This window comes from Octopus bimaculoides, chromosome 1 (assembly GCF_046866305.1).
Source record: "Octopus bimaculoides isolate indiv1 chromosome 1, ASM4686630v1, whole genome shotgun sequence".
Lineage (NCBI taxonomy): Eukaryota > Metazoa > Mollusca > Cephalopoda > Octopoda > Octopodidae > Octopus > Octopus bimaculoides.
The window spans coordinates 21,983,273-21,997,342 of NC_142928.1; the positions used below are offsets into that span (position 1 = coordinate 21,983,273).

Sequence of the window (14,070 nt, forward strand, 5' to 3'; positions counted from 1 at the left end):
TTCACAGCTAGGTAGAATGGAACTGCAAGAATTACATTTTGGTGATGTAGGTGATGAAATGTAAATATATTAACGTTTCTATCAGACACTTTGCCACAAAGAAAATATAACAAATTTAATGTCTAAATTAGAAGTCATTAATGATATTTAAACAGGGGACTAAACTTTTATTTTGTGTTACAAATCATTTGAATGTTATCTGAAGTAAAATGGATATTTTGTTTAGTTCAGTGACATTTTCACAGGCGTAACACATGGCTGTCAGCAATATCCTTTCTTCTTCTTCACAGAGGTAACTCAAACATGGATACTAAAACATTCTTATATCTTTAAAGTATAATGTTCTAAAAACTTCACTGTTAGATCTCAAAACAACAGAACAACCAATGAAATTTTACTTGCCATTTTATTTATAATTAAAAAAAGAAAGCAATTTCTTTTTTTTTTTTCTTTTCTTCAAGACAATTTCAAAAGACAAACATTTTTTTCAGAGTTATTCCACCGGTCAAGGTGGAAATAAAAAGTCAAAAAAGAAAAAAATGTCAAATAAAGCTCACATCACTTATATGAAAACAAAATTGTGAGAAAACTAAAACATAAAAGTTTTTTTTGGAAATGCCTGTTTAGTTATTGGGTTATCAATTCAGTTTCTTTTCAGTAGTTGAACAAAATGCACGTTGCAACTTCTTTCTCCAGAAATTCTTCATTCATCGACTTGCAAATTTCCTGTTATATTTCAAGTCAATAAAAGAGGTTTGTGCTCGTTTCTCCAATATTGCCAATTCAGAAACTGTTGGAGCCAACTGAGCAACATGACCTCTGTACATTGACCCTGTATTTTTGCGCTTCTGTCCATAAGTGACTTTACCATCAAATTCAAAGATTGGAATTTTCATGTCAGGTTGCACTTTATCAATTGTGATGTCCAAATGTTCTTGAATATCATTCAACAGTTTAGGTTCATCATACCAAATACAACAGCCACCTCTGTCAGTCAAATTGGTGTTATAGCATCCTTTACCACGAGTTGAACAGTTGGAATGGTACCAGACTTTCTCCTTTTTCACTGCAACCAGTGAAACGGCCAAACCCATCCTTTCAGCACGACCAACACGACCAATACGGTGAATGTAGTTCTGTTTTTCATCAGGTAGAGTAACATTGATGACAAAAGGTAGACCAGTTACATCAATACCTCGAGCAGCTACATCAGTACAAATGAGAAATCGAACCTTCCTGTCTTTAAATTTTTGTAGATTAGCCTTACGCTCAGGAGGTTTTCGATCACTGTGAAGACAAACACAGGAATATTTACCTCTTCCCCGTTCCATTAAGTATTTCTCCATGTTATCACAATCCAACTTTGTTCGGCAGAAAATCAGTCCATGATCTATATTATGCTCATCAATGGCATTTATAGTGTATTCTCCTTTGAGGATTTTCACAGCTTCAGACATCATCTCAGGAGAAAATAGATTGCTGTGATTATCTTTATAATGAACACCATCAGTTTGAACATGGTGTTTCAGAGTTTTCCACTGAGTATCAACAGTTGGATCAATCTCACACACAACATGGTGCACAGTCTCAGGGACAGAATCTTGACCCTTTAAATCAATCCAGGTGGGGAAATACATGATTCTCTCGGCCATTTTCTTCACATCAAATGAATGCAAAGTAGCAGAACAGACGACCATTTGTAAACGATTTCCATCATTAGTTACTTTTGGAATCTGTTGATGCAGACGGTTGATTAAATCTCCATAGCCTTGAGAGAGCAGACCATCAGCTTCATCAAGCACAAAGAAACGCACTTGATGTAAAGCTAGCTTCCCAGTTGAAATCAAGTCGTCCATACGACCTGGCGTTCCTACGACAATATCAATTCCTTGCTCCAACTTATCACATTGTTCTTTTGAACTAACACCTCCAATAATTAAAAGTTCTCGGATGTTAGGCTCTGCTAAATGTTTTTTGAACTTACAAATTTGGGAAAAAGTTTGTTCAGCTAATTCCCTTGAAGGCTCAATAATGATAGCTTGGGGTGCATTAGGTGCAGGTTTGTGGGTATTTCCACCAGACTCTATCTTGGAAACAAAAATAGCATCTTTCGGTGCTTTAAACAAAGAGGTCCAACTTTTATCTGGTGGATATTTAAAAGCATTTTCACCAAAATTTATATCCATTTCTGCATTTTTCAAAACAAGAGCTGCAAAGAATTTCTCATTTCTTATTTGACCTGGAATATCATAAGCTTTACCAAGATCAATCCCATTTTTCGACCATTTAATCAGTCCTTTCTCCAGATCTAAGTAACACCCAATAACATCGTTAATACCAAAAGATTCCCCATATGAATCAAACTGTCTGTTATGAGATTTCTTGCCGGTGCCACCAAACCCAAATCCATTTTTATCAGTACCAAGATCAAGGGTAGCTTTGTTTGTCGACCAACCCACACGACAAAGGCCCTCGTCTGTTACAGTGGCTTCATAAAAATAACGTCCACTCTTGCCCAAAACAGCTTTGTTGGAGCGAACCCCGTGCCAGCCAGAGGGGTCTCTAGCCTGACATAAATGACCCTCGGGGTCAATAGCCATGGCATCGCTCCGGTCGAAGACGTTCATTTTCCAATTTTTTGATACATCAGCACTTTTTACTATAGTTTTGCCTTTACCTTTACCTTCAGCTTGATCTTTCAAAGACTCTTGGACAATCTGTATGATGGGTAAACAGAAGGCTCCAGTCTTGCCGCTTCCAGTCTCGGCCGCCATCAGCACATCTCCTCCTCCAAGAATCATTGGGATGGCTTCGGCTTGCACGTCTGTCGGTAACATCCAGTCCATCTCTTCAACAGCCTTGCCTAGTTCAGGCATTACTCCCATCTCTTCGAAAGCAGTCATGATGCAATAATATCAATGTATCAACTACAATGATAACGTTCACACGACTCAGACAAACCACAATGTCTGAACAGGAAGACGATAAAAATTCGACGTGCACAATAGTCACGCACAGAATATATTTTCACATGCTTACCGAAATATTTTTCTGAACGAAACTATTGGAGTCTCTTCTCAATATAACACTTCCTTCTATTTTTATATAGTTTTATTTTAGAATATTTAACTTATTTTTTATTTAAAATCATACGAGAAATGACCTTTGACATTAATTCAGTGCCCTATTAATATCCCAATTACTAACGTTGTCCCAAACATGAAAGCGTTATGTTCTTCACAATGTATAATATGAAGGAATTGGCTTTACTGGAATGACACGTCGTGTAATAATCGGAGACTTAGTAATGTTAAATTGTTGTTGTTGATAAAGTTGGAGGGCAACTATGTCTATTAGGTGGAGTATTGAACAAAATGTCAAAGATCTTAAAGATCTTCAGGTTTGTTAAAAACATGAAATATTTCGTTTAATATTTTGTCTGCAGTATCATTTGTCTTCCATTCACATCATCTTTTAAATATTTATACATCTTCATGTTTAGCTAGCACGTATTTATGTATGTTTACATCGATAGGATAATGTCTGTATACATCAAAATGTATGTTCAACTCAGAAGGTTTATTTGAAGAACATTCATGTAAAATCAGTACAGTTGCAATATAACAAATGTTTTATCTTGTGTTTATTTGTTAATGAAATAGTTAACTCCATTTATGCTCTTATTACTGCCCGCACTAATACGAATCTAAGAGGGAACATCTGTACGGTTGCTAGAAATAGCAGCCAAGGCTCTCTCAAATCACTCCCCCTTGACTTTCAAAATAGAAAGAAGACAAGTTAGGTATAGTTCTGATACATTATACTTTTAAAATGACAGGATAATAAAGGCTCCATGGCTTTTCATCATAGGTCTGTTGCATCGTGACTGCCTTGAGGCTATGCAACACCAATTACTCACTAACATCTGGTATTTACATTTCACTGTTGTTATGTGAGGAGAAATATGTCAATAGTTCGGGTTACCTGAAAGATACGACTCCCCAATCTATATCTGTTAGACATGTAACAACTAACTACAAGTGTAATTAATTATCATATTACATTGTTGTTAATATAATAAGCCAGTATGGCTAATGCCATGACCTTTGTTGCTTGTGTGGTGCCGAACTATGTCTGCTTCAGTGACCCCCATCAATTCACAGGGGGTACAATTGGCATAACTTGGCAATTGTACGTAGTAATAATGTAGATGACAACTTTATTTAAGGTTTTGAATAAACTGTTAATGTTTGTTTCATACAATTTTCTTTTACTGAACTAATGTTAAGATCCATTTGAAGTAAAAGCCTTCATCACTAATCTGATCCAAACCTTGATATTTTAAATGTGCGTATTATATATGTATACATGTATATATATATATATATATATATATATATATATATATATGTATATATATGTATATATATGTATATATATATATATATATATGTATATATATATATATATATATATATATATATATGTATATATATGTATATATATATATATATGTATATATATATATATATATATATATATATATATGTATATATATGTATATATATATATATATATATATGTATATATATGTATATATATATATATATATATATGTATATATATATATATATATATATATGTATATATATATATATATATATATATATGTATATATATGTATATATATATATATATATATATGTATATATATATATATATATATATATATGTATATATATGTATATATATATATATATATATATATATATATATATACATATATATATATATATACATATATATATGTATACATGTGTGTATATATATATGTATGTATGTGTATATATATTTGTTTGTGTATATGTATATATGTGTGTATATATATATATATATACATGTGTGTGTATATATATATATATTTGTATATATATATGTATATATTTGTATATATATATGTATGTGTGTGTGTGTATATATATATATATATATATATAATCATTATCATCATCGTTTAATATCTCTATTTCCATACTTGCATGGCTCGGTCAGAATTTATTGAAGCAGATTTTGTACAGCCTGATGCCCTTCTTGTCACCAACCATCACCTATTTCCAAATAAGACAATATTTCCCCATGCCCTGACACATTCTTCAGTAAAGACTGGAAACAAACAACATAGCTTGTATCACAATGATGCTCATTTACAATCATCACATGATGTCAAGACAAAGGTACACACACACACAGTCAGCTTCTCTCGATTTCCATCTACTGAATCTACTCACAAGGCTTTTGTTGACCCAGGGTTATAGTGAACGGTTCAGTGGTTAGGGCATTCAGCTAACTATCATAAGGTCATGAGTTCAATCCCCAGTGACGTGTTGTGTCCTTGAGAAGATACTTTATTTCATGTTGTTCCAGTCCTCTCAGCTAGCAAAAATGAGTAGTACCTGTAGTTCAAAGGGCAGCCATGTCATACTGAATCCCCTTAAAAACTACAGTAAGGGGATGCATGTCTGTGGAGTGCTCAGCCACTTGCCCAAAGTGTTGCCCAGTGGGACTAAGACTACATGATTGGGAAGCAAGTTTCTTACCCACATACGGGTATACTACTATAATCATGATATATTCAGTTCGTAGTAAGTATAATAACAAATCCATTAAAATTGTTTGATGTTTTTTAAAACAGTTGTATGTTTATTTACAGGCCAGTACAATGGCTGTGGACTGTCTTGGTCAATGGGTTCTTCTTGGAGGGTAAGAATATTTTCGTCTTGGTTATCTCTGTTTCCTGTTCAAATTGTAGTTTTGTCTTTCTGAATATCTTTCTTTTTTTTTTTCTTTTAAATTCAGGAAAAGAGCTTTAACGTTGATGAGTCTTGAAAACCATGATCATGTTCGAAAAATTGACCGGAACAGCAAATATGACATCAGCTGTGTCCAGTGGAATCCACATGCCGTTGCAGCTGAAAAGTTTGCTGTAGCTGTAAGTGAACTATAAAATAGAGTGCAAGCTAGCATATTTGATGTTGTAAACCAAGAAATTTTAACTGTTCTGAAAGTCTGTACTATATGTGTCTTGATTTTGTTGAAATCTAAATTGTTTTGCAAATACCATTTTTGGTATTGCACAACTGTTATATGAATACATAATCTATTATAACTCAATGTGTTAGTTTTTAATACTTCATTAAATATAAAACAAATATAATAAAAAGAAAAAAACTCATTGAACAATTAAGTCATATTACATTGTTGTGCTTTTTTTTCTTAATAAATGTGGGTAGGGAAAAATTTGCAGCTGGGTACAATATATTATGTGTACCTTTAATTTTAGTGTGGGTTGTGGGTGGAGAAACGGCCTATTCTACATTGAGTTTGTAAAGTTACACCTTAATGGTGAGCGCAAGTATCTTCATAGACAAACTGCAGGGGAGACAACTCTGAATTTTTTTTTTTTATCAAAATGAAACGTGGGTTGTGAGTTTGATCTTCAGCAGTGCCATGACAACTCCAGACATGTTTCATGCTTATTACATCTCATCAATGAAACTTTGTTTAATTGTTACTACTGGATTTTAGAACTACAGGTAAAATAAGACAAAATACTGAGTGGTGTTAAAGAATGGACATGGTTTGATGAAGAGCACAACTTGGGTAGATTTCAAAATATGACTATTTGTTATTGTATGTAAAATGCTCTGTGGTTTCAGTATTGAGATAGTGATAAGCTGTTGGGCATGTAGTTGATGAGGTTGTGAGTTTAAAACGGACAACATGTATGAACAAAATCTCTTAAATTATCAAGTATTTAACCTTTGGGTGTTTTAGGTCTACTATTATCTGATGAAATTGTATGTCATCATCATTGTCTTAACTCTCTCAGACCTGAGCCCCTGTGTCTAACTTTACCCTCCATTTGGACTCCTGAGCAAAAAAATAAGCAGTTGCATATACGGCTCCAGAGTAATGATTGCAGGCAAACTAATAGGCAGAATCACAAAAAAATTTCAAGAGAATAACAATAATAAGCCTTTCTCTCTACTGAACAAATCACAAAAATATTCATGAGAATAACAATAGGCTTATCCTCCAACTACCATATTTGTTCACTGGAATCACTACTATCCTCATCACTTTCACCGGTGTGATTGTCCAAATTATTTTCTTTGCCAACATATGTGTAAACTCTTTGTCCAAAGAATAAATATAATAATTTCCTCAACTGCAAAGAGTCTAGGCCTTGCTCATTTACAAGACAAAGTATTGGATTCATCACAAAATCGTTTTTTTATTTGTTTTTTTTTGCCTTGAAGGTGACTTGTAAAAAACACCACTTGAGCATGGCCATTGCCAGTGCCGCCTGACTGGCCCTCGTGCCGGTGGCACGTAAAAGCACCCACTACACTCTTGGAGTGATTGGCATTAGGAAGGGCATCCAGCTGTAGAAACACTGCCAGATCAGATTGGGGCCTGGTGCAGCCTCCTGGCTTCCCAGACCCCAGCCGAACCGTCCAACCCATGCCAGCATGGAAAACGGACGTTAAACATTGATGATGATGAGTTGGTATAGAGGACATCATTAACCAAGACTCATAACAACACTTGACTACATAGCTGTAATGTGATCAGTTGTCTAAGTTTAGTATTTAATCTTTTTCTATGTGTGCTTTTCATTACTGTTTTAGCAAGAATCTGACAGAAAAGGCAACAATTAAAGTATTCCTGCTGTAGTGGGAACATAGTGTGACAGGGTTAATGTCCACTTTTCCATGCTTGCTTGGATCAGACAGAATTCATTGAATCAGATTTTCTATGGTTGGTTGCCCTTCCTGTCACCCACCCTCACTTGCTTCCAAGCAAAGTAATATTTTCTCATGGCTGGACATATTTTTCATGGAAGATTAGAACCAAAAGACATTGTTTGTATGACAATAACACCTATTTACAAATATTGTGTGATGGTAAGGCCACGAGACAAACACACATACACATACATATAGGGGCTTCTTTCAGTTTCTGTTTACCAAATTCACTCACAGCTTTGTTCAGTCTGGGGCTTAAGTAGAAGACACTGAGTGAAAGTGCCACACAGCAGGACTGAACCTGAAACCACATTGTTGGGAAGCAAACTTCTTAACCACACAGTTGTGCGTGTATAATTAAGTTAGTGTTAACATACTGAATGCAAGGAACATTATTATGATCTATAACTGCCAAATCAGATAATTCTAATAATTGATTTTAGAGTCATGTAACAAACTGTTTTCTATCTTAATAGTGTGGTCAGAAACTGGATGTCTATCATTGGCAAGATGGGAGCAATAGCAGCAAACCAATATGTTCCATAAAAGCTCATTCCCGTGTTGTAAGGTGAGATTCATATATAATTTCTAAATCTTGTAAACATTCTCTCTTGTTTCTTTTACTCTTGTATCTTCATTTCTTTTTAAAGTATTACCATTGTGTTGAGTCAAAAGTTTTGCAGTATTTTGGTTACTTATTTACTTTATTCATCAAGTTATAACAAAATCAGAGGCCACCATGTTGCACCATCTGAAGTTACCTTTCTATCAGTTCTTTAATTCTATGTTCATACCAGTTCTTGTCCTTCCACCTCCTCTTGGTTGATGAAGCATTGTGAGTGCAGAAAGTGAGCCATAGATGAGAACAAGTAATAATTTGAGGAAGATATTTTTCCACAATATTAACATCCATAAGTAGTGGTTACCAAGCATGGGAATCTGTTACCAAGCATGGGCATTTCAAACAGATGTTCTGCGTCTGGTGGAATTATGAGGGGATAATTCACTGTGAGTTTGTTCTGGATGGTTGAACCATCAATACCAACCAGCACTCCAAACAGCTGGAATAGATGTATGTCATTGTGTGGCAAAAATACCCAGCATTGGTTAACAGAAACCAAGCTCTTCTACAGCAAGAGAATGCAAGACCTCATAATGCTCAAACTCCAAAAACTTGAGGGAATCGAACTGATGGCACACCCAGCATATAGTCCAAACCTAATTCCCTTGGATTATTACTTGTTCCAATCTATGGCTCAAATCCTGTGCTCACAACACTTCATCAACCAAGAGGAGCTGAAAGCTTCAGTGAAGGAACTCTTCGCCTTGAAAGACAAGAACTGATGTCAGCTTGGGATCAAAGAACTGGTAGAAAGGTAGCTTTAGACAGTGCAACATGATGGCCTCTACTTTGAATGCTAGGCTGTTTTTGTTATAACTTGTCAAATAAAGCTAATAAGTTAACAAAATATTGCAAAACTTTTGAGCACAATAAATCATTCTTTAACTATCAACATTTGAAAGTGAGCTATTGCTCTAATCAGTCTCCAATCAGTGAAGTATTTATTAGGTGATATGAATAATCATCATCTTTATTTTCATGTCTGTTTTTCCATACTGGCTTAAGTTGAATAGGGTTTTTTGAGGTAGCTGGATCCCTTTTCTGATAGAAGCCATTTTAATTGCCTCATAATATGCAGGAATACAGTGTACCTATTCTAAAAATGGAGGTACACACATTTTTTTTTCTCTTCAGTATTTGGATCAAAGACAGGATATATTTCAAGCTGCTTCTGTTGTTATCACCACTGGACATCATTGATCCAGGTGTGACCAAGAACATTGTTTGAATGAAAAGGTCAATGTTTTGAGCAATAGTCACTTTATCTTTATTGTGGGGTACGCTATTCAAAAATATATGATCATTTCAATAATTCTTCATTATCATCATCATGAAAAATGGACATTAAATGATGATGATGAGGAGGATTAACTTCCTGTATGACAAGGTACTGCACTGGACTGATGGTCTTGAAATGCATGATATCACAAGAATTGTACTAACCTTGTTTACATTCATTTTAAAGGAAGTGAGGAACCCTCTAATGTAAGGGAAAAAGTCTTCTATCATTCATTTCTGTTTTGTAACATCCCTTGTACTTTTGTTGTTTTTTGTTATTTGTATTTGCTTTTTGTTTTATATATATATATAGAATATTTATTTTGTGTGTATTTCTTTAGTGATTTAGATTGGTCACCATTTGATGTCAACATCCTGGCTTCTTGCTCTGTTGATTCCTACACTTTTCTCTGGGATATCAGGTCAGTCCTTGTATTTTGTTGAATAAAACAATATTTAGTGATATTTTCATGATATCAGTAATATTGTATCATCATCACCATCATCATCATTGTAATCAGCTGCATTATTTTCAGTGCACTTATGTGCAATATTGATAATTCAATCAAGGAATATAATTAATGCTGTGAAATATCTAGAGAGAATCTTCAATTCAAGCTGTTCTGCTTTTATTGTAAGCAAATTTTGTAAAAAGACAGTTTTGACTCAACCAGGGAATCAAAAGCTGTTTTATGATTTTCATTATCAGCTACATTATCCTTTGATTGAAACCAATTAATTTTTACTTAATCTGCATGGTCTTATTTGTTATCATTAAGATATTCAAAATGCATGAAAATCATTGTTAAGATGTACAACTCTGACTTAAGCTCAGGTACTTGAAGGATACCAAATGGAACTGTAAAACCTTAGAAAGGATAAGTCAATTAATTGTCACATTGATGCATACCAATAAAAAGAATATCTTAGACTAGGAGGAACAGAAGTAAATAATGAATACACAAAATATTCTGTAATTAAGATAAAAACATTTTATTCTTGTTCTGTTATGTAATTCATATATGTGTAAGAGTCATAAAAGCTTACTAATAACTATATTGAAATGTAGAATCTGTCTCCTACTTTGTGAATTCAGTTATTTGCATAAGAAACTATGTAATTAAGTGGAATTGACCATATTATGTATTCTTGTTGTTGCAAGTTTGTTGCCACTGGTATTAATATAACAAATACACTCACAAGATTGCTCTATATACTCAAAGCTGGCCTTGTTATTTTTCAGAGAACCAAAGAAACCTACTGGATCATTTCAGACAGTTGGTGAGTATATACTGTACTTGACAACAGCAGTGTCATGTGAACCACTAGTTTACAAATATTTCCTTATGTTCTGCTATGTTTAGACAACCCATGCAAACATATAAAAACTGATATAAAAATGATAAAGACTCATTCATTCATTGTTGGCACTCTGTCGCTTACGTCGTCGAGGGTTCCAGTTGATCCGATCAATGGAACAGCCTGCTTGTGAAATTAACGTGCAAGTGGCTGAGCACTCCACAGACACGTGTACCCTTAACGTAGTTCTCGGAAATATTCAACGTAACACAGAGTGACAAGGCTAACCCTTTGAATTACAGGCACAACAGAAACAGGAAGTAAGAGTGAGAGAAAGTTGTGGTGAAAGAGTACAGCAGGGTTCGCCACTATCCCCTGCCGAAGCCTCGTGAAGCTTTAGGTGTTTTCGCTCAATAAACACTCACAACGCCTGATCTAGGAATCGAAACTGCGAGTCCGCTACCCTAACCATTGGGCCATTGCGCCTCCACAATAAAGACTATATATATATATATATATAAACAAACTTGAAGTCAATTCAAATATTTTCGCTGCAGTTTGCCATGGAGAAATGTTCTCGCTTTAAGCAAAAGGTATTGAAAACAACTGAGTCAGTTCAAAGCAGCGATTATGCTAAAAATACACTTACAAGTCCATAGAGGATGCTTTGAACTGACTTTTCACTTTCAGCAAGGGTTTTTCCCTCATACTAAACCTCAGTGAAAATGCCTCTTTGGAGATATACTGTGCATGAGAAGACCTGGCAAGCCAAGTGAGAGCATAACTGTGGCCTATGCCAGTGCAGCATAACTGGTCCATATCAGAGTACCCTTCAATCATTGGGCAATAAACTGCGCTTGCGAAGACCTGTTGAGTCAAGTGAAGTCATTGTTGTAGCTGATGACAGTACTGCCTGATTGACACCCATGAAAACCACCATTCAAATGATTGGCACATGAAAACCACCAATCAAATGTAGTCCATGCCAGTGCCATCTGACTGGCTCCCATGTCGGTGGCATGTAAAAAACACCATTTGAATGTGGCTGGTGCCAGTGCCGGCTGACTGTTTCCGTGCTGGTGGCACGTAAAAAGCACCCACTACACTCTTGGAGTGGTTGGCATTAGGAAGCACATCCAGCTGTAGAAACCTTGCCAGATCAGATTGGAGCCTGGTGCAGCCTTCTGGCTTGCCAACCCTCAGTCAAACTGTCGAACTCATCCCAGCATGGAAAGCAGATGTTAAACGACGACGATGATGATGATGATATATACATGGGTGATATATTACTACACTCGTATATATCTATCTATATATTTATGTATATGTGTGTGTATATATATATATATATATATATATATATATATATATATATAGCACTTTGAATTATATGTTAGACCAGGCTCACCTGTGTGTTGTGATGACTGTTGTGTTACTATATCTTCTAATGTCTGTTGTGTTGTAATTTGTAACATCTTTTCTGTTGCAATGCATATTGTGTTGTAGTGTCTGCTGTGTTGCAGTGTTTTCTATATAATGTCTGCTCTGTTGTTATGTCTACTTTTGTCATTATGTCAATTGTATTACATCTATTGTGTTATATCTTCTGTGCTGCTATGAAATATAGGTTGTCTTGTCTGTATGTTACGTGTAATTGATTATACATAAGATTATTGTGCCATTTCTCACAAGATGTTTTATCATTTGATGACCAAATCACATGAGAAAGGAGGATGTTTTTACAAATGCTGCCTTTTCTTTTGTCTTTTCCTTAAGCTGGTGCCTCTCAGGTTCAATGGAACAAAGTTACCAACAACACATTTGCTACAACACATGAAGGTGATGTCAGAATTTGGGATCCAAGGGTAGGTTTTATAAAATCTTTTCCATTAGATCTTGACATTCTCTTGTACCAATTTCCACACCTAACTGTAAAATTGTAACTTAATATCAAATCCTTAACAACTCCATCCTGAACTGGAAAGTTCGACTATAATATTTATTTATAATGTCTATTGGTTAAAAAATACAATTAGATAGAACAGTGCTTCTCAAACTATCTGATGTGGCGTACTGGCAGTTTGTTTTTCCAATGTGCCAGGGACTGGTAATATTTCTTAGTAATATTAATTTATACCGGAAACAATATATATAATGAATATAATAAAAGTTGACAATTTTCTTATCTTGTATTTATTTTGTAACCAAATAATACAATATTACGTAAGCATTTTATAATGTTTCTTTCTTTTCTGGAAACTTGCCGTGTACCAGCAGCTGATGGCTTGCAGACTGGCACCAGTCCGCAGACCACCACTTTGAGTAGCACTGAGATAGAAGATAAAATAGTATTGTAAATTTTATTTGCAAAACCAGATACATCTAGATACAAGTGACTGAGTAGTCTTTGGAATACTAATCAGAGGATTCAGTTCCACTTGGAATCACCATTCATGTTATAATCTTTACTGTGCTTCATATTCTTACTTTTCTCTTTTTTCCCTTTCCAAGATAAGTTTTTATTTATTTGGATATGTTCACATTGTTCAACTTTTTTCCACTAAGATTTCTTTCCTACTAACTATGAAGTAGAAATAGAGCAATAGAATCTATGTCAGTAATGCAAACCTAATGAATACACACCATGTGGCTCTTTACAACAGTTGGTGTTTGGTGTGAACTTATGATAATGCTACTTACACACCAGGCTATCTTTTCCACTTCTTTCCAGTTGGATCCCTGCTTTTTCAGCTCTGCTTCAGTATTTCAACCTCTAGCTATTTTTAGGCCACCCTCTCTTCCACCACTCTTGTGGTTGTATGTTTCCCTGACAGAAGGCTTTTCTCTCTCCTAGATCTTGTTGGTTTTGTCATCCATGCATCTGTAACTTTGCTTTTTTCTAGGTAGGAGTCTTGGTCCTACACAAACCTATTTCTCTCTCTGGAAAGTGGTGGTCCATATTATTCTGGCCTGTGTCCTTTGACTTGTCTCGCATGTGAGGCCCTACCAAGTACTTGAACTCCATTGGTATTGCTTTCTCAGGGTCATCGAGGCACACAAGCT

The 14,070-nt window shown here is 35.0% G+C and overlaps 2 protein-coding genes across 17 annotated transcripts in view; one reads left to right on the forward strand and one right to left on the reverse strand.

Annotated features, from left to right (window-relative positions):
• Positions 1-387: 387 nt before the first annotated feature.
• On the reverse strand, positions 388-3,018 carry LOC106880663 (ATP-dependent RNA helicase DDX1). The gene has a single exon (XM_014930712.3). The coding sequence runs from the start codon at positions 2,901-2,903 to the stop codon at positions 708-710; it is 2,196 nt and encodes a 731-aa protein (XP_014786198.1). The 5' UTR covers positions 2,904-3,018; the 3' UTR covers positions 388-707.
• A 171-nt stretch (positions 3,019-3,189) lies between these two features.
• The window catches only part of LOC106880661 (GATOR2 complex protein WDR59), a 128,702-nt gene continuing 117,821 nt past the window's right edge, over positions 3,190-14,070 (forward strand). For all 16 annotated transcript variants that reach the window (XR_016241117.1, XR_016241116.1, XR_016241114.1 and 13 more), the window contains exons 1-7: positions 3,190-3,400; positions 5,711-5,760; positions 5,857-5,989; positions 8,285-8,376; positions 10,050-10,130; positions 10,952-10,989; positions 12,784-12,872. Coding sequence is in view for 12 of the 16 variants with exons in the window: in XM_089349327.1 (XP_089205453.1) it covers positions 3,347-3,400; positions 5,711-5,760; positions 5,857-5,989; positions 8,285-8,376; positions 10,050-10,130; positions 10,952-10,989; positions 12,784-12,872 (537 nt within the window). In the remaining 4 variants the exon portion in view is untranslated. The remainder of the gene's footprint in view (positions 3,401-5,710; positions 5,761-5,856; positions 5,990-8,284; positions 8,377-10,049; positions 10,131-10,951; positions 10,990-12,783; positions 12,873-14,070) is intronic.

Bases quoted from the DNA above. Each gene is read 5' to 3' on its own strand.
- LOC106880663 (XM_014930712.3), bottom strand. From the start codon at position 2,903: ATGACTGCTTTCGAAGAGATGGGAGTAATGCCTGAACTAGGCAAGGCT.